We start from the raw sequence: 18,923 nt of genomic DNA on the forward strand, positions 1-18,923 counted from the left end.
ACTTGCTCCTATTTAATGCATATAACTACATTAAGACAAAATGTTCCACTTACTGCTGTAGATGCTCTGTGTAGACAGAAAATTACAGATATTGTAAAGTGTAAACATTTCAGTCATTTTTGAAGAAGAAAATCAATCAAATATATAGTGCATGTATGATGTACACAAGCTGTGGCCACGTTAGAATCTAAAAGATTCTGAACAGAAAATAATTGGGAAGTATACGAATCCCAATTTAGAGGAAAAGGGTTGAAACAGGTTTCTCCTCCGGAAATTCCTCATCCCATCCCCCCTCCCTAACTGTTTGAGATCTTAATTAGTCCAAAAGTGTTTGTAAGAAAATGACACATTTACAAGAAGTTTTTTTCTCAAATGAACTGAATAATATTCAACTCATTTAAATTGTATGCTGTATATGTCAAATTTTAGTGACTTTGTGTAATTTTAGTAAGCTATAAATATAATTTATTTTTTTTAAAGTAGCAAATAAGGGGTTGGGGATTTAGCTCAGTGATAGAGCGCTTGCCTAACAAGCGCAAGGCCCTGGGTTCGGTCCCCAGCTCTGAAAAAAAAATTAAAAATTAAAGTAGCAAATAATGTTTGAAATGTAAATAAAGAAAATATCTAATAAAAATAATGAAAATTTTAAAAAGATCTAAAACAATTACAAGTTGATTGTAATTGACTGTGCTATTTTGAGTAAGAGAGTAATTATAAAAAATGATATGTAGAATATCTAGCTTTATTTATCTCTTAGTAATGGATAGTTGTGATCAATGAAGGTTATACCCATAATTTTCATACTTAAATATTTTCCTTATTAAAGTACAGTTTTAAAGACCATTGAAAACTCTGTGTATCTATGTGTGGGCATGTGCATGTGTGTGCAGATGTGTGTGAACACCAGAGGTATCAGATCTCCATGGAGCTGGAGTTATAGACAGTTGTCAACTGCCCTGACATGGGTGATGGGACGGACCCACACTCGGGTCCTCTCTAAGCACAGAGTGTACTCTTAACCAGTTAGCCATCCCTCCAATACTCACAATGTCAGCTTAAAAAGCCATTTAAAATTGCTTCAGAAATAAGATAAAATGGTTTAAAATATATAAATCTGTTCTTATAATTATGATCATCACAACAATTACAGGGAAGTATTTTTGAAAACTGTCTGTCTGTCTATCTATCTATCTATCTGACTGACTGACTGACTGACTGACTGACTGACTGACTGTATGTGCATGATGGACATGTGGAGGTCAGAGGATCACTTGGCAGGTGCTGGTTCTCACTTTCCATGTAGGTGGGCTCTGGCCACCAAACTCAGATTGCCAGACTGAGTAGCAGAGACCTTCACCATCTTAATACTTCTTTAAAAGTAAGAATACTTTCTTACTCATCTAAGAATAAAAGATAAATTCCGAAGTCCATGGGAGTCTACTTGCAAGATTCTTATTAATGATTTGAAAGGCAGCGTGGCTTTATTTAGTATAGCTGGTAATATTCTGGCATTGAGTAAGTGCAATGTTACAGATGGAAACATTTCTCTACAGACAAATGTTTTGTCTTATTTCAGTAGCCTCAAAGGTCTAGCATACTAATATTTTCAACTAGTCTTAAAAGCTCTTAATTAAGATAACAATTTAAACCTCATTTAGTTTTAAAGAGATAGGGTTCTTTCTTCCCTTTTTGAAAATCAGGAAATACATTTTCTTTGGTATTTGCCTAATAGCACTATTAAGTCATCCAATGAAAAGCTGGGGCAAAAACTGTAAGGACCATATAATTGGAAGATAGGGGGTCTGTGATAAAAATCCTGAGTGCAGACATCACTGCCAGCTTCCGATGACAGTAAACAAAAAACATGCTGCGGTCTACCTTCACACTTGCAATCTGGCCTGGAAAAGAAAGTTTAACCAACTCGGGCACTCAGTGACATTTCTTAAGCAAATGCAAGGCATTTTCATTCCTGCATTATCACAGGTAAAGGAACATTTTAGCTGTCTGTTGAGGAGTCCTTTAGACAGTGTAGATTATGAAGCACTGATAAAACATGAACAGTAAAAAATGGAGCAAATGCTCTCTGGAAGGAAAGCTATGGGAAAGGGACAGAATAACCTCCCATTTTAACACTAAGTGTGTCAGTGTTTATTTCCTTACAGTTTTATATAGATTAAAGTGCTTTTAATCTATATGAAAATGTGAATCAAGGGTAAGTTATCATGGGCTGTATGCGAAGTGTACAAGGGATAGAAAGTCTATTTTCTTTCCATTTTACTGACAAAACTCTATTTAGGCACAAAACTAAGCTTTTATTTCCTGAAAGAAATGTTGATGATTCTCATTTTTCACAAGAATATATTGCCATTGAGATTGAAAATAAAAGGTATAAAAAGTTTACAAAATTTTGAGATAGATAACAAATCTCACCAATAGTTAAGACAGTTGCTACTTACAGATCAGAAAGCAATGATGTTGTCATATCTGACTGGATATGGAAATTAAAATGTCCTATTCTAAAATACCTTATAGTCACTATGCCAGAATAACATCACTAAATGGCATCACAGGGGAGAGTCATTTGTTCCCAATAGTAAGCAGGACCAGAGAAGAGAGCTCAATGTACTCGGAGGATACTAACCACTCGTGTAGAGATTTACACAAAGATGTAAAGTTAAAACATTCTTGTAATTTAACACGCAGAAGAAATGAAGAGGGCATAGTTCCCTTTCTTAGATATAAGCTTTTTTTCTTCAGTTCATGGTAACATTGCTTCAACGAGATTTGGGACAGTTAAGCTGTGAGAACTTGAGCATCTGCTGTTATTATCACTGAGGCCTGTCTACTGCCCGAGTCTGTGAGACCACATGCTCGGCTGTCCTCTCATCTTGCCATCCTCACCAATTAACTATTAACATGGAGGGCTGTACACATGCTCTCAGGGGCTCTTTAACAGGCTTCTTGGCGAGTGGAACAACTACTCAGCAGGGATGTGGGAACTGAGTAATGCTGGGATACCAGGGCTGACGGTGGCTCTGCCCCTAGTCACACTGTACCCCACAGTTCAGTGTGTAAAAGAACCACAGTCATGGGAGCCATCTTCAAATATATTTTAGGGCAGGGTTTCTGGGCGGATACTAAACTATATTCTAGCAAGAGAGTTATGTGTAATAATACTACCATTTTATAGGGAAAACTGCTTAAAACTACATGTCTGTCTGAAGACATTCCAAATGTGCCCCCTAAACAGCTTTAGTCCTTTTAGACAGACACTTAGAACTAATTTTTATACATTTACTTTAAAGCACACTTGTCAGCTGCTATTGTATTATTGTAGAAATAACCTTAAATCAAATCAAATAAAACATTTCAAGTTTAAAGTTGTAAGACTTTATGTAAGAACATAAAATACTTCAAATAAAAACTTTAAAATCACCCTTGTTCACTTTGCTTATAAGTATCATTACAACAATAAGTTAAAATCAGTTTTGAATCTATTATTTTCCTTATTTTAACTTCTCCCCCTCTTTTGCAATTTCCTTAACTATGTGTTCCTTCCCTACAATGAAATTAAACATGGGAAGCATGCCAAAAGTACAATAAAGGGTAACTAATCATTACTGTACAAGTCTGACAGAATGCTAATAACTAAGACAAGAACACTGATTGGTTGTTTTACCAATCCAAGAGAGAAAAATATTTTATATACCCTTAGTCTTATGCTAATTTAAAGATGCTTAATTATATGACAAAATTTCTAAGGATATGAAATAATTTCTTTTTCCTGACAGAAACAATTATCAACACCAAAGCTTAAATATACATAACACACACACACACACACACACACACACACACACACACACACACACACACCACACCCAGAAAAAATACTTCAACACACCCAGTTTAATAACCACCACCACCACCACTACCACCACCACCACCACCACCACCACCACCACCACCACCACCACCACCAAAAAGGCACCCTATCACCTACCACCATTAAAAAACAAAAGAAAACAAACAAACAAAAGCCAAACCACCAGCACTCACACTGTTTTTGTTTTATCTTATCTTTAACATCCCTGAGATGGTGACTTTGTCATGTTTTATCTGTAGATACCTATCATGATGCCTACTGTATTTGAATGAATGAATGAATGAATGAATGAATCAGTGAGCATGTGAAATTGCCCTTATTCCCACAATTGCCATTTAAACCCTGACTCAGAGAGTCCAGAAACAGTACTGGTCATGGTGAGAAAACTGTTAGGAGTCTTGTGTAGTTTATGCTGCACAAAACCAAGCATGTATCTGTGCTTCCTGGTCTGTCCTAAACCCAATCCATGAGAGAACATTGCTATATGTTTTTCATGAGAAGGGTCAGGAAACTGAAGATCTTTATTCTCCCTTTGCTGTTAGGAATGGTAGCCAGAGTGTGTAGCACGCCATACAGGTGTTTCCCTCTCATCTGCTCTCTCAGTTCTTCTATTGCAGAGACACACCAAACATTTTCATTTTTGACAGATCTCTCTGTTGTGATTCTGAGGGTCTCTGAAGTAGTACCCAGCACTGATGACTGCTAACACGTACTGCATGCCTACTGTGTGTCCAGCATTGATGATGACTGCTAACACATACTGAATGCCTACTGTGTGTCTAGCATTGATGATGACTGCTAACACATACTGAATGCCTACTGTGTATCTAGCATTGATGATGACTGCTAACACGTACTGAATGCCTACTGTGTGTCCAGCATTGACGATGACTGCTAACACATACTGAATGCCTACTGTGTGTCCAGCATTGATGATGACTGCTAACATGTACTGAATGTCTACTGTGTGTCCAGCATTGATGATGACTGCTAACATGCACTGAATGCCTATTGTGTGTCGAGCATTGATGATGACTGCTAACATGCACTGAATGCCTACTGTGTGTCCAGTATTGATGATGATCGCTAACATGTACTGAATGTCTACTGTCTGTCCATCATTGATGATGACTGCTAACATGTACTGAATGTCTACTATGTGTATTTTTCATCTTCTGAATTATTTTTTGCTTCATTTTTATAGATGAAGGACCCAAGACTGAGACAGTTAATTGAGACCAAGTAATTTATCAAGCATTATAGCCTCCAAAGACATTTCTTTTTATCATCAGATGCTGCTTTGTTTTCATCTTTCCCTACTCTGACTCCATGTCAGTATCTCTATGGGATAAGCAGCACAGCATGGTGGCTAAGAGAGCAGCAACTAGAGGCACTGCTCAGGTCTAACTTCTGCTGGGTATCTTGAGGGAAGATACCAGCATCCGCACATAGTGTAAGGATTACATCAATTACTATCGAAATGGAGCTTAGGACTACATCTGGCCTACAATAACCACCACCCACATTTCTAGGAAACAAACTCGATCTTTCTATTTTGTGTATTTATGTTTCTAGACTATGCGTTTGTGTGCACACACACCTGTCTCCATGTCTCCTGTGCAGAGGCTCGAGGCCAGCTTCGGGTGCTACTCTGTCACCGTGACCTCCCGTGTCTGCTGAGACCTGGAGCTTGCAGCAAGTTTGAGGCTCCATTGGTCCTCCTTACCAGGGCTAGGATTACAAACAGACTTCACTACCCTATTGGAAGGTGGCTGGCAGTTTTACTAACAACACTTCCCATTCTGAGACCATGCCATGCTGCTTAGCTTTAAACACATCGCCTGCCTGATTTAAATCTTGTCATTTTTAGTTCAAAGTAGTCTCTCTCGATATATTACAAAGCATAAGTTTAAACAATATTGTGCATACACAAAAGGCTTTAAGATCTCTAAACTTGGCTCCATGTCCTTGCTATTCTGCCATGTGACTTGTGCCATAGAAAGGATGACCTGACAACACCGGAGAGCATCACTGTTGTCCCGTGAAATGCTAGGTAGAGGAATCTGTCAGAGGCATCACAGTGGTAGGACCTTTATAAAACAACAATCACCTACAGACAGCTTTAAACAGTCTCCATTTTGTTTTTCCTTAATTGTTTTTAGTTTTAGAATAAACATAAATTATGTACACAACTTGTTATTTTACAACTGTTTTTTTTTACTTGCAATTTTGCAGAAGAGAGCATACATCCATATATTTGTCCTTTGTCAAGAATGGAACTTTTTGCCTAATCTTTCACACACTCTAATGTGTCAAGGACTTTGCAACGATAATTTTCTCCTTAAAATACTAAATAATGGCAGTGTTAGACAAGAGCTAAGTTGCAGAGTTTTGTGATGGCTGAGGAGCTGTGTGATATAACTATAAAGACGGAAGGGGCTAGAACTGAGGAAAACAGAAGCCTCGCCACTTATTAACTAGACTACCTTGGGAAGCAGAGATTAGAAATAATCGTCTCACGGGGTGTGGTAAAGGCCCCCTGACATAGAGGCTCTGAGATGCCAGGGCCTTAGAAGCAGCTGCAGGGCAGGTATGAAGAGCTGAACTTTCATCTGTAGCTTCAGAGCTATCATCAAGTCAACAAGCTCACCATGGGCAACCAAGCTACTATTGAAATATTTAGTTTACAATAACATGATGAACAATGGGAACGATATAAGCACATGTAGTATGTCTAACACTATGACAAAAAGGAGTTTTCCTATAATATTTATACAAATTTAAGATCATTATGAGAATAAAATAAAATGATATAATATTTTTGTTAACATAATAAAAATATGTTTAAAAACTACTTGTTACAAGCCTGTAAAGAAAAACTGAATTAACGTATCATGATTATTAAAAATAAATTCTACTGGCCAACTGGTAGAAATTCTCTTTTTATTTATGCCTCAATTTTTAGTCATAACTTTGAGATATGTTGCATTATTATATATACTAATATAACTCAATGATATTTTAATATATTTATTATTTGTTAGGGTGGTCCACGTATATTAAGACAAAAACATATTTGTAGTTTTAACAATTAGAAGTTAGAAATAATTTTCAAAGTGAGAATCAATATTCATCCAACTCACATTTACAGATTATCTATGTAGAAAAGCCAGACATTGTGCAGAGAAGATTTTGCTCACATTAATATTATGTTATTATAATGCCACATGAAGTACAAAGATCTGGCCTTGCCTTCATATAAGACACTCAACTAATATAGAAGAGATATTTAAGCTTGCATGGAATCACATCTTTGAGATGATAATGTCCTTTGGCAAAGAATACATCATCAGCTACACTATACAGTTGCTGCTGCTTATGATGACTGACACCCATAACCCAGTACATAGGAAGACTGCCTCAAGGGCCAGGTTAGTCTGGGTGACATCGTAAAAAGAGAACCATCATACTTTATTACATGTTTACTTAATGAATTGTTAAAATTTTAGAAACCAGAAGGTGTTTACAGACACAAATTAAAATTGTGTAAAAAATTAAAGGAGGAGTATATTGACTCATAAATGAGTACATATATACAAGGAAAAAAAGGGTACAAAATATTTAGAAAAAAATCTTGAGAGGCCAAAACCAATAAGAGCAAAGACTAAGGGGAATGGCCGATTAGAACAGATCAAATTGATGAACATTAAAAAAACTTTGTATTTTCAAAGAACTAAGAAAAGGGATGTCACAGGGTGGAAGAAAATTATTGCAAAACACATAGCTAAATATAGACAAAGAACCTTACAAATGGATGATGAGATTAACAAACAATAATGAACAAGATACACAGAAGATATTCAAATAGTGAATGAGCACATAAATTGACAGCCAATATCATTAGCAATGAAGGAAAAGAAAATGAAAGCCACATTGTTCTTCCATTTCCCCAGTGGGTAAGAAAAACAATAGGTCCTACCTGGACAAGTTGTGCTGGCATTGTGATGATGCAGGCTGACAGTGAGGATCTTAGAAGGCCACGGAGAATGTAGAGGAACTTGGTAAGCCTGTGATGGTTGTCACTGTTTTCTTTACAGCAAATGTCATCTCCCCATAATGGTGAGCCAAGGTTCTGAATTCCTATCCTTAAAATGTTTTTCTGTTTTTTCTAAAAGACAGAGGAGGTGGTAAATACATAGGTGCTGCTTATCAATATAACACTTCTTATTTGCTAGTTCTTATCAAACTCACAGTATCCGGAGGACAATAGATCAGTACACACGGATGCGATCTTAGTAAGAAGACAGTATGTAGGATATGCTTTAGAGGACAACAGTATGAAAGAGAATAGGACAAAGCCAGTTTGGTACACCAACAGTCCCAGCTACTCAGGATACTGGTACAGATAAATTAACTAAGTATAATAGGAGTTCAAGGGCAGCCCAGGAACACTTCAAAAACACTGTCTATCAAACGGAGATCTTTTTAAAATTAATTTTTAGAAAATACAAAGGTCATGACAAGAAACAAGTTTAAATTTTGTCTAAATTTGAGGTGGCTAGTAGGATTCTGCCTGAGACAGTAAGAATAACAGAGGCACTAGGTGGTGTGGTGCCTGCCTGTATTCCTAGCATTGGGGAAGTAGAGACACAGGATCACTGTAATTTCAAACAGTGAAGTCTATAAACAAGAGCCAGGTCAACGGCATAGAGATTCTGTCTCCAAAAAAACCAAGCAAAACACAACAAACAACAATAATAACAAAATCCCCAAATAATGCGATGCCAGACACAACAGCAGAGAAAATGGTTCATTCAAAACCTTAAAGATGCATTCTTAGAACTATAAAATTCTGCACCCCCAATAAACTATGAAGTCAGTATTTCTTGTCTTTCTGTCACCTGCTATGTGAGCTTTTTTTGGAAAGGTGTTTACAACTATAGTTTATGTCTCTAAGTTTTTTTTTCATGAAGTTGTTTTTACTGACTTAATCTAGGTTCAACATTTTAAAAGTTAGCAGATGACATTTAGAGATTACTGACATTATAGTCAAAATAGTGGTGCTCAATATGTTTTTCTTGGAAAAGAACATTTTAAAACCTTTTTTTTTTTTAAAGCAAGGATACTTGTCAGTATTTGACAACATATGTGTTTACAAGCTCTGCTGTTTGGGTTATTCTAACTTAACAAATGTTTTGTAAATGCTTTCTCTAGCAATCTAGCAATATTTCTGGGCACATGAAAGAGGTGTTAACAAAACATGGAATATGCAAGTATTTGGAAGATCATTACTACGTTTCTGATAGAATAAATAAGATGTTCTTTCTTAAAGCCGTGATTTCACATGTGCCAGTTTAAATTAGCTTTCTGAGGAAAAGGTAGCTAAAATGAATCATTCATTGTTCCTATATAATTGCACTGAAAATTATTAAATAATTATTATTACCCAATTTAGCAAATCTATTCTCCCAATTGAGAAGACTGGATTTCTGTATTCCCATTAAAAAAAAAGTTATTGACAGAGCGATAATGCTAATGAAACTAAACATTTGAAAGCCCAAGAGGACAAAAGGAGTTTGGGAGGGAAAAAAGTAGATGAAGAGTTCGGACAGGGAAGTCCCTGCTAGATTTTGCATATGCAAAATCACTTCTTGGTATCCCTAGGGTCATTTATTTTAGGGAGTTCTTTGGATTCCAAAATCTATGAATGTTTCAGACCTTTATATACAAACATTGAAGTAATTTCATATAACTTACATATATGTACCTATATACTTTAAATCATCCCTAGGTTAATGAAGTATAATACACAATATAATAAAATACAACATATAAATAGTAGTTATACTCAGTTATGTAGATATCCAGGATGAGAAAAAAGTATTTAGTAAAGTTTTATCTATTTGTACTATGTTATAATCTTGACCCAGGAAAAGCATTTAATTTATGTATTGCCCAGGAAAATGAAGCAAAATCATGTGTGGACAGATATTAGAAGCATGAATTATAAAAGATTCAGTGGATTAGAGTTTGTGCTGCTAATGCAGGGGACACAACTTCTGTGCCCAGAACCTGCATATGTAGCTTACAACCAGCTGCAATCCAGGAGATCTGATGCCCTCTTCTGGCTTCTGACAGCACCAGACTCACATATACATGCACACACGCACGCATGTGCACACACTCATGCACTCAGGGACATTACTATAAGTCTTACTACAATTATTTTAAAAAAGAAGTACATATACATATTCCTGGCAAATTTGTACAATATCTGTGAAAAGTAAGAAGTTACTTCCTTTCTTTATTATTGAGACCTTAAATAGAAATAAAATGGTAAAAATGTAAGGTCTGTTTTGTTAAACTTGTTATCTCATGATAACAGGCCTAAGTCAGATTCTCAATAGAGAGAGCAATAGAGAAATATAGTGAGTAAAGCTGGAGACATGGCTCAGTGGCACAACGGCACATTTACCCAGTATGTGCAAGGTCCTGGGTTCAAGTCCTAGCACTCTCTTGCCAAGACAAGAGAATAGACCCTTACTGAAGTAAACAACTAAGAGAAAAATAGGGTATCGCTATGAAAACGCAATGTGGAGGACAGGAGACAGCAGTCTGAACACAGATACAACTACTGTAACAGGAAGACTTGCTAAATGTTTCAAAATGCTACTAGGCATGAAATAGGGAGTTATAAATGCTTAGTGACTCCAACATATATATTATGCATATATACTACCATATGTACATAGAAGACATTAAAAACTTGAAATTAAATAATGAATTATAAGATCTTTAAATCTTTGGTATACAACACATCAGAATAAGAATGAGCATAATACTTCAACACAAAGAATATATTTTCATAATTATAATGGGAACTGCAGAAACAAAAGCAGACTCTCTTCCGATAGCTTAGATGTTAGTTTATAAAATACAAAATACACCTGGTAGCTACACAATAAATACACTTATTCCCATAAGAATATCCAACATTTAATTAGTATGTTAGGTTAAAAACAATGGTCAAAATTCATGTTTATGGTATATTTAATTTAATTTAAATAAGTGACATTTAAAAATGAATAACAAATGATATTATGAAGCAAGTTTTAAATGTTTGCACTCAAATATAATTGTAGACGAGCTACATAATTTAATACCAAGGTTACTTATAGATTATAAAAAATGATAATGTCTGTTCCTTGTAGAATATATTTTAAATCTATCCAAATAGTTCAATTTATTTGAAAGTACACAGTTGATAAAAATTTCCCTTTAAAAGTAGGATTTACTTCAATGTCAAAATATTATTTTGACTCAAGAATACTACTTAAAGGACTGTTTGCTATTCCTGAACTTATCTGCAGATTTTGAGACAGATGAATAGACCAGGGAGGGTAACAAGTAATATACTACAGGATTTAATAAGTTCTAATACATAGGAAATTTATTTTTATAATGACTTATTGGTATAAGTAATTTTAAGCATTTTTGGTATTTACAATAGAAATGTTTTACCTCAATTCTGTCCAGTTTATATATATAAAAATCAACTGTTACAGAGACTTGCATAATGAGTGAACTGAATGTGCTTCATTTTCCTTTTTATTAATTTTAAAGAATATAAATCAATTGTCTCTTGAAAGTGGTATTGTTTTCCATACCCAAATAAAGAAAGAATAACCTTTATTTTGTTTCAATACAAGGTTGCTTACTAAGGATTTTTAGGTTTATCGCAAAGACACTTATGTACATATTCCTTAGCAAATGAGTAAAGTGATTCCTGTTACTTTTTTGCATTTTATAAATTTCTTGCTTTCAGAAGAGGTGTCATCATCCTGCAAAAGCAGCAGCTCTGCACACTGCACCATAGGAACTGTTATGACATGCCTGTTTCCATAGCTACCACCGCAAGTGGGGAAAGGTGTCTGTCAGGGACCAATTTGCCTCTGCAGACACACACTGGCACCAAAAGAAGACATGGCCCCATAAATCATAGCTAGGACCAAAAATTGCAGTAATAAGGAATGAATAATACCAGCGGTCACTACAAAGACTGTGGAAGATATTAAAGGTCATCTCTAAATACTTTCCAGATACACATAAATATTTCAGCCTGCTGTTAAACGGGCGATCAAAATCAATTTAAAATTATTTATTTTGTCATGAAGAAATTGTTAAATATAGCAAGTAAATTGATAAAAATAGAAATCTATGAGTTAACAGCAATTGTAGATAAAAATGATAAAAAATAGTTTCTAGCTTGTCTTCATTAAGAATAACTGTGCAGCAAAGATATGTTTGTTAAAATAACCTTAAATAATACAATAAAAATAAAATAATATACATCTTTTAGTGTCAAATAGAATTAATATCGCTGAGAATCTTTGATAGGCATAATTTTAACAATAAAATTTCTTCATTTGTTTAAAATGAAGTAACTAAAACATCTTCAGTATTGAGAATTTGGAGAAAGTATAAAATTAGAGGTGCAGAGAACAGTTGTGCTATAAACTATAACAAAAATATATCTTTTATTCAATAAAACAATTCAGAATGTAATGTGACAAGGCATAAAATATTGTGAGAATTCTTACACATATGGCAATTTAGAATTAAGATCTGAATGACAAAATTATGTACATTTGAAATAAAAAATATGAACCTTCTGATATGAGAAGTAATTTAAAAAACAACTTCTTCCTAATCTCAGAAGGTAAAAAGAGGTATTTAAGTACAATTAGCCCTGGCAAAGCATGTGTCTATTTTGCATCCTGAGAACCCAGTAAACTCTAAATACATATGAATACTCTCTACTCATTCACCCGCCTGTGAAAATAGGTTCACATTATTGATTTTTTTTTCTTGAAGCCCCAGAGATTTGAAAACAACACTCTATACATGACCAAAGAAAGCTCTGGAAATACTCATACCTGGGGATTAGCTCCATCAAATCCTTCAGTATAAATGATGTTCTGAAAGAACTGAAGCAGCTTCATGTAGCCACAGGACAAAAAGCTGTTGGTAAGAAGTGGTTAAAATACATAAATGGGCCTATTCCACAGAAAGTAAAATGTCTACTTTATGTTAAGTAAATAAAAATACAAATTTATTAGAATGTTTAAATATAAAAAATCAATGTTAAACAATTTAAAATATGAAGTCAGTATGTAAAAAAGGAGTAAGTTATAGCATCTTAGAGTAAATTGCTTAGTTTTTGACATTATGAGAGGATAAAAAAAAATCTGTGGATATTGAGATGACTTAATTATGTCAGGCTTAGTTACCTCCAAGAAAATTAATGATTTAATGAAGTAACCTAAAAGATGAAGCCACCGTAGCTTTTCAGGAGTAATCATACATAATTAACACATAGTTAATGAACTGCTATGCCCACACTCCCAGATCAATGTCCTGATCACCTGCGCTCATCTTCCATCAAAGTTTTAATTTTCTTACAACAAACTGCTAAAACAACATTAACTCAATCATTTAGACTTTTAGGACACATGAAGGCAAACAAAAGCATAATCCTTACTAAATTTAGCTACTTCCTTTGTTAAAAGAAGATACAAAATTAAATGCCAGGATTTAAGAAGACATCCTAAATTGTTTCTCGCTAGCATTGTCTCTTACTTTGAAAACAGTCAAATGAATTTTTAAGGTGCACTTGGGACTAAAAAGAACATTTGAGACATATCCCTTGAAAATGTCACAAGCTGTCTCGGGGAAAGTTAGGAAAATGGAGGCTTGCTTCACGGGGGAAGTAAGGAAGTGCAGCGGCGCATCTGCTCAGTCTGCAGCATCAATAGATGCTGATTCAGCAAAAATACGTGGACATCTCTGTACATGTGTGCGCTCCTGAACGGCTGCCTGACTCCAAATCTCTCCTCTATCTTGCAAAAACTGAGCTAACACAAGGAAAGATTTTCTGTAGAAAAGAAACGTGACTCCAGGAGACAAAGGCCTCACAGCATGGTATGTTTCATGTATTACTGCTCCCTTTCAAGGACAACTCGGGCTACATGGGCATAGTTTTCTACTTTTACATAAGGAACACATCCATAAATAAGGCTGTGTAAGGGCAAATGCTCTGAGAGTCTCCTGCCTTGGCACTTACTTGCTCTGGCTTACTCCGTTGTCAGCACACACTACTACAGTGTCACTGCAGTCTATGCAACTCCTATGTGGGGCAACTAGCTTTGTATGGGGGTGGAGTGGGTGTTGGTCTGTTCCAAGATCCCAGACTATGAAATATATTGCACCACTAATATGATGAATCTCACTATGGGTTGAAAGAAAGCACATGTATAGCCATTCCCTCCTAATGCATTAACAGTACCTCTAAATGTTCTCCACTTTCATCCGTATTACAGAATACAGGATTCTTTTCCAAGGTAACATAGTACTTTGCTACATGTTTATGTGTATATCATAAACATTTTCTTCACTTATCTGTTGATAATACAGGTTGATTCTGTATCCTTGCTTAATGAAAAGGAATACAGCTATTCCTTTAATAGATGGAATTCACTTCCTTAGAACTTCATTAGATACAAGAGATGTACTTTGAATTTTGTGATGAACTGACATACTGTTTTCAACATCTACCAACAGTGACAAAGACTACCAACAAAGACTTCTTTTTCTCTACATTTTCCCCAATACTCACCCTTTACCATGCTGGTAACAGTAATTATAACATTAGTAAGGCAATATCTCATAGGGGTTTTAATATATATTTCTCTAGTGAATAATGGAGTTTGAGGGTATTTTATTTCCTGCATAGATCTATTGTCTACTTACTTGTATGCCTTTTTTTTTTTTTTTTTTTTTTTAGAATAACATCTACTCAGGTCCTTTGCCTGTTTTTAAATCATCTTTCTTTGCCACTGAATCATTGTGGCCATACAAATTTGAGGTATTAAGCTCTCTTATATACTCTTCCTCTTTCGCTCCCTCCCTCTTTTCCTTGCCCTACTCTCATTTTCCCCTTTTTTCTTTACATTTTTTTCTTTATCTTATTCAGTATTTCATTTTGGAGAATGAAGGCGAAAGCATAAACTTAATACATCTTAATCACTTTCCTTATTTAACATCAACATAAAATAATTCGTTATCCAATACACTTAGGACTTTTTAAATAATAAGATAAATTTCTTGAATTATTTAGAAAACAAGGTTTTGCAAACATGAAACTTACAAATAAATGTTTGTGCATAGTAATAACTAATATTAACATCTGAATGAATAAGATAAAATCATTCAAAATGGGATTTGTGCTTTAAAATACTACGCAGTATTAGTTACCACACATTGTTGTTCAATATTTATAAAAACATATATAAATATTGATAAAAAATAAGTGTCTTCTATTTCCATGGGAAATTTGGTTTTAATATTGATTCTTTATGTTGAGAAATCTTATGCTCTGTGTGTGTATGTGTGTGTGTGAGTGTGTGTGTGTGTGTGTGAGTGTGTGAGTGTGTGTGTGTGTGTGTGTGTGTGTGTGTGTGAGAGAGAGAGAGAGAGAGAGAGAGAGAGAGAGAGAGAGAATGTGCTTATGTATCTAGTGGTGAGAATTGAGAAGAAAAAAATTCATCTACAAATGTGACCCTGGCTTTGTTATTTTTGTTTCCAAACGATCTGTTTGTCTATTTTTAAATCCATATGTATAGGGGTTATGTTCAAGTGGTTCAGATGTGTGTCACAATAAGTATGTGAAGCTCAGAGGACAACCTTATCCCTGAGCAATATCCCCAGCTCTTGTTTCCAAACATTTAGCAAAGTTTTGACTATTTCAAATATTTAAAGGCTGTTCATTTTGAATCATAACATATTATTTTGCTTTGCTCTTGTAACTTTCAAGAATATTTATATTAAAATGGATTACACTTTGTTCTATTTGCTTAAAGCTATCACAATATACAGAAATATAAAATATACAGCTATTTAGACTAATTTCTAAGATTTATTTTTATTTTACATTTGTAACTGTTTTGCCCGCACATGAGCATTGGATTCCTTGGAAATGAAGTTATAAATGAGGTGCCATGTAGGTGTTGGCATCAAATTCTGTTCCTCTGGAAAAGCAACAAGTGCTCTTAACCACTCAGCCATCTCTGCAGCTCTGGAACTAATTTTGAATCTAAAAATACCAAGTTCTTATCTTTAGTTTCACAAGGAAAAAAAAAACCTTGAGCAATGGAAGAAAGACAAGGTTTTTGTCTTTAAAAAGGTATTTCTTTGGTCTGTAAAAAGATGAATTAGAAAAATAAGTTGTATATGGAGTCAAAATAAGTAGTTGATACATGATGAATTTACAGACAGAAGCCAAACTCTTGGTAGACTGTTTAAGAACTGTATCTGGTTTTAGTCACACCAGCTACTGAAGTTCATGGGTCATGATAAACACCGAAGAGACTAGTGGCATAGCTTTTGATGCACGCAATGACCTTGTGAAGTAAGTTCAGGCATTATCCTTACTTTGTGGTGGGGAAAATTAAGACTCATTATAGGATACATGACTTGTCCAAGATTATATATCATTAAGTGATAGAAATGGCAGGGAAAATGAAAATATTTGCTGGGCATGGTGGTGCATGACTTTAACCCCAGCACTTGGGAGGCCGAGGCAGGCTGACCCCTGCTGAGTTTGAGGCCAGTCTTGTCTACACAGTGAATTTCAAGCTAGCCTGGGCTACAGAATGAGAGCATGTCTCAACACAAATAAACTAAAACAACAGCAAAAATTCCTTTGAAAATAGTCTAAAAGTGTAATCATTTGCTCATTCAATTTCACTATGTTAATTAAGGTCTCTGAATGAGGCACACAAACGGTCTTTGGTTTACACACTCTACTATGACTATAGGAATTTTGAATATGGTTCCATTCACATTAAATAAAGCACTCCAGGGAGGGGTTATAAGAAGAGACTTAGCTGCACCATGGTATCTTCACCAATGTGCCTGGGTTGAGCTTAACTTGGAGTGTGATAAGATAAGGGAAACTTTCATAATAAACGGTGTGGGCTTACAAGTTCATAACTGAGCACCACTAGCTCTGCTCTACTGTGTCAACAATTCAGCTCAAAGCGTGACACAGACAACTTCTTTAAATTTTCTCCTATCTCTCTTGTCTACCAAGATTTAAAATTATATAGTTCGAGAGTGTTTTTTCTCTTTAAAATAATCTGCTTGGATTTTAAAAAGAAACCCTGGCTCTTACTGTCCTCCTCTTACTTTTTCTGTCCCTTCTCTCCCCATCTCCCCTCCCCCCCACACCTGATCCTGGCTGGCCTCTCCTCTCCTCCCCTTCTCCCTCTGTCCCCTGACTTTCTCTATCTCTACTTTTTCCTCAACTCCTCTCCCCATGCTCTAAATAAACTCTATTCCATCTATTCCATATTAAAAAAAAATAAACTGTGGTCACTTAGATATGTGTTTCACAACCTGATAGAAATTATTTGAGAAAAAAACACAAAAGCTTAGAAAATTATGAATTGCCATTCTCAAAAATTTATCATCTATAATTAAAATTAATTAAAATAAAGATGAAGCACATTTTGACATTCTTTTGAAAGACAATGGGAAAATAAAATTTATCTTTGCAAAGTTCTATTTGCATGTATGTTATAAAGATTCAACTATGACTAGTAAGAAACACTTTTAAAAGGCAATAGGCACAATACAAGTCTCAACTAATTGTGTAAAATACTTTGCTGAGCTAAAGCTCTATTAGCATATAATTTGCATGTGATTCCAGAGATTGTGAAGTCTTTTCACAAGTAATTTTCAAGTTAAAATTTTCATTAGGATTACCCTGAAGGCTGTCATTTAATAATTTTTCTTCTGTGATGCTCTCACTAACATTGAATTTGAGTGATCTATGGAAGCCCAACTAAGAAAAAGACAGAGACTAAGGATGCACTCAAGAGTGAGAAGGCGGTCCATGACCAGCAGAGACCTCTGGACTATAGCTGGGAAGATCTAAGACATGGAGATGTACAGACTCACTCCATGGCATGGACATTGTTACGTGAAGATATGATCTTAATGAAAGACAGTGAGATTGACAGTACACTGCCTTCTGTCAGGAGCTGACATAGATAAATGCACGTCTCCTACAGGCTTCCCAGTTGTATGAGGTATCCCAGCCTGGGCTGTCACACACTGTCTAATCCTCCACTCTTCAGTTTCTTGATCTTTTCCCTTATTCATCCTCCCTACGCTGTTCCCTTTCACCATCACATGCCTACACAGTGTCATTTTCACCTACCGTCTAAAACTTCAGGTTCACGCACTCTCCTTGCCGGCTACTTTCAATCCTCTTAGGCCACTATTGACTGTGGTCAGCTTTATCATATTGTGTTATACTTGGTAGCATCTTTTTTTTTTTTTTTTTTTTTTTGGTTCTTTTTTTTCCGGAGCTGGGGACCGAACCCAGGGCCTTGCGCTTCCTAGGTAAGCGCTCTACCACTGAGCTAAATCCCCAGCCCCGGTAGCATCTTTTTAAAAATTGTTTTATTTATTTTTACATTCCAGGGGTTGCCCCCTTCTCAGTCCCCCCTCCCACAGTACTTCATCCCATTCCCCCTCCCATTTGCTTCTGACAGGGTGCCTGCCACCCCACCCCCACATCTACCTTCCCTGGGGCCTCAAGTCTCTACAGGATTAGGCACATTCTCTCCAACTGAGACCAGACAAGGCAGTCCTCTGCTATGTATGTGTGGGGGTAGGGAGTGGGAAGTGGGGGGTCTCTCACCAGCCCATGTGTGCTCTTTAGTTCGTGGCTTAGTCTCTAGGAGGACCCAGAGGTTAGTTGAGACAGCTGGTCTTCCTATGGGGCTGCCATCCCCTTCAGCTCCTTCAGTCCTCCCCTAACTCTTCCATAGGGGTCCCCAACATCAGTCCAGTGGTTGGCTGTAAGTATCTGCATCTGTCTCAATCAGCTGCTGGTAGAGCCTCTCAGAGGAAAGGCATGCTTGACCCCTGTTGGTTAGCACAACTTAATTAGCTATCATGTTCCAGGGTC

The 18,923-nt window shown here is 35.8% G+C and overlaps 1 protein-coding gene across 8 annotated transcripts in view; it reads right to left on the minus strand.

The window, feature by feature from the left end:
* Positions 1 to 18,923, minus strand: part of Elp4 (elongator acetyltransferase complex subunit 4) — a 222,973-nt gene that overhangs the window by 115,134 nt on the left and 88,916 nt on the right. For all 8 annotated transcript variants that reach the window (XR_015683419.1, XR_015683418.1, XM_087654482.1 and 5 more), the window contains exons 6-7: positions 12,823 to 12,907; positions 7,866 to 8,054 (exon numbers count right to left, since the gene is read on the minus strand). Coding sequence is in view for 6 of the 8 variants with exons in the window: in XM_087654482.1 (XP_087510608.1) it covers positions 7,866 to 8,054; positions 12,823 to 12,907 (274 nt within the window). In the remaining 2 variants the exon portion in view is untranslated. The remainder of the gene's footprint in view (positions 1 to 7,865; positions 8,055 to 12,822; positions 12,908 to 18,923) is intronic.

The sequence above is a fragment of the Rattus norvegicus genome, chromosome 3, assembly GCF_021556685.1.
Source record: "Rattus norvegicus strain SHRSP/BbbUtx chromosome 3, alternate assembly SHRSP_T2T, whole genome shotgun sequence".
Classification (NCBI taxonomy): Eukaryota; Metazoa; Chordata; class Mammalia; order Rodentia; family Muridae; genus Rattus; species Rattus norvegicus.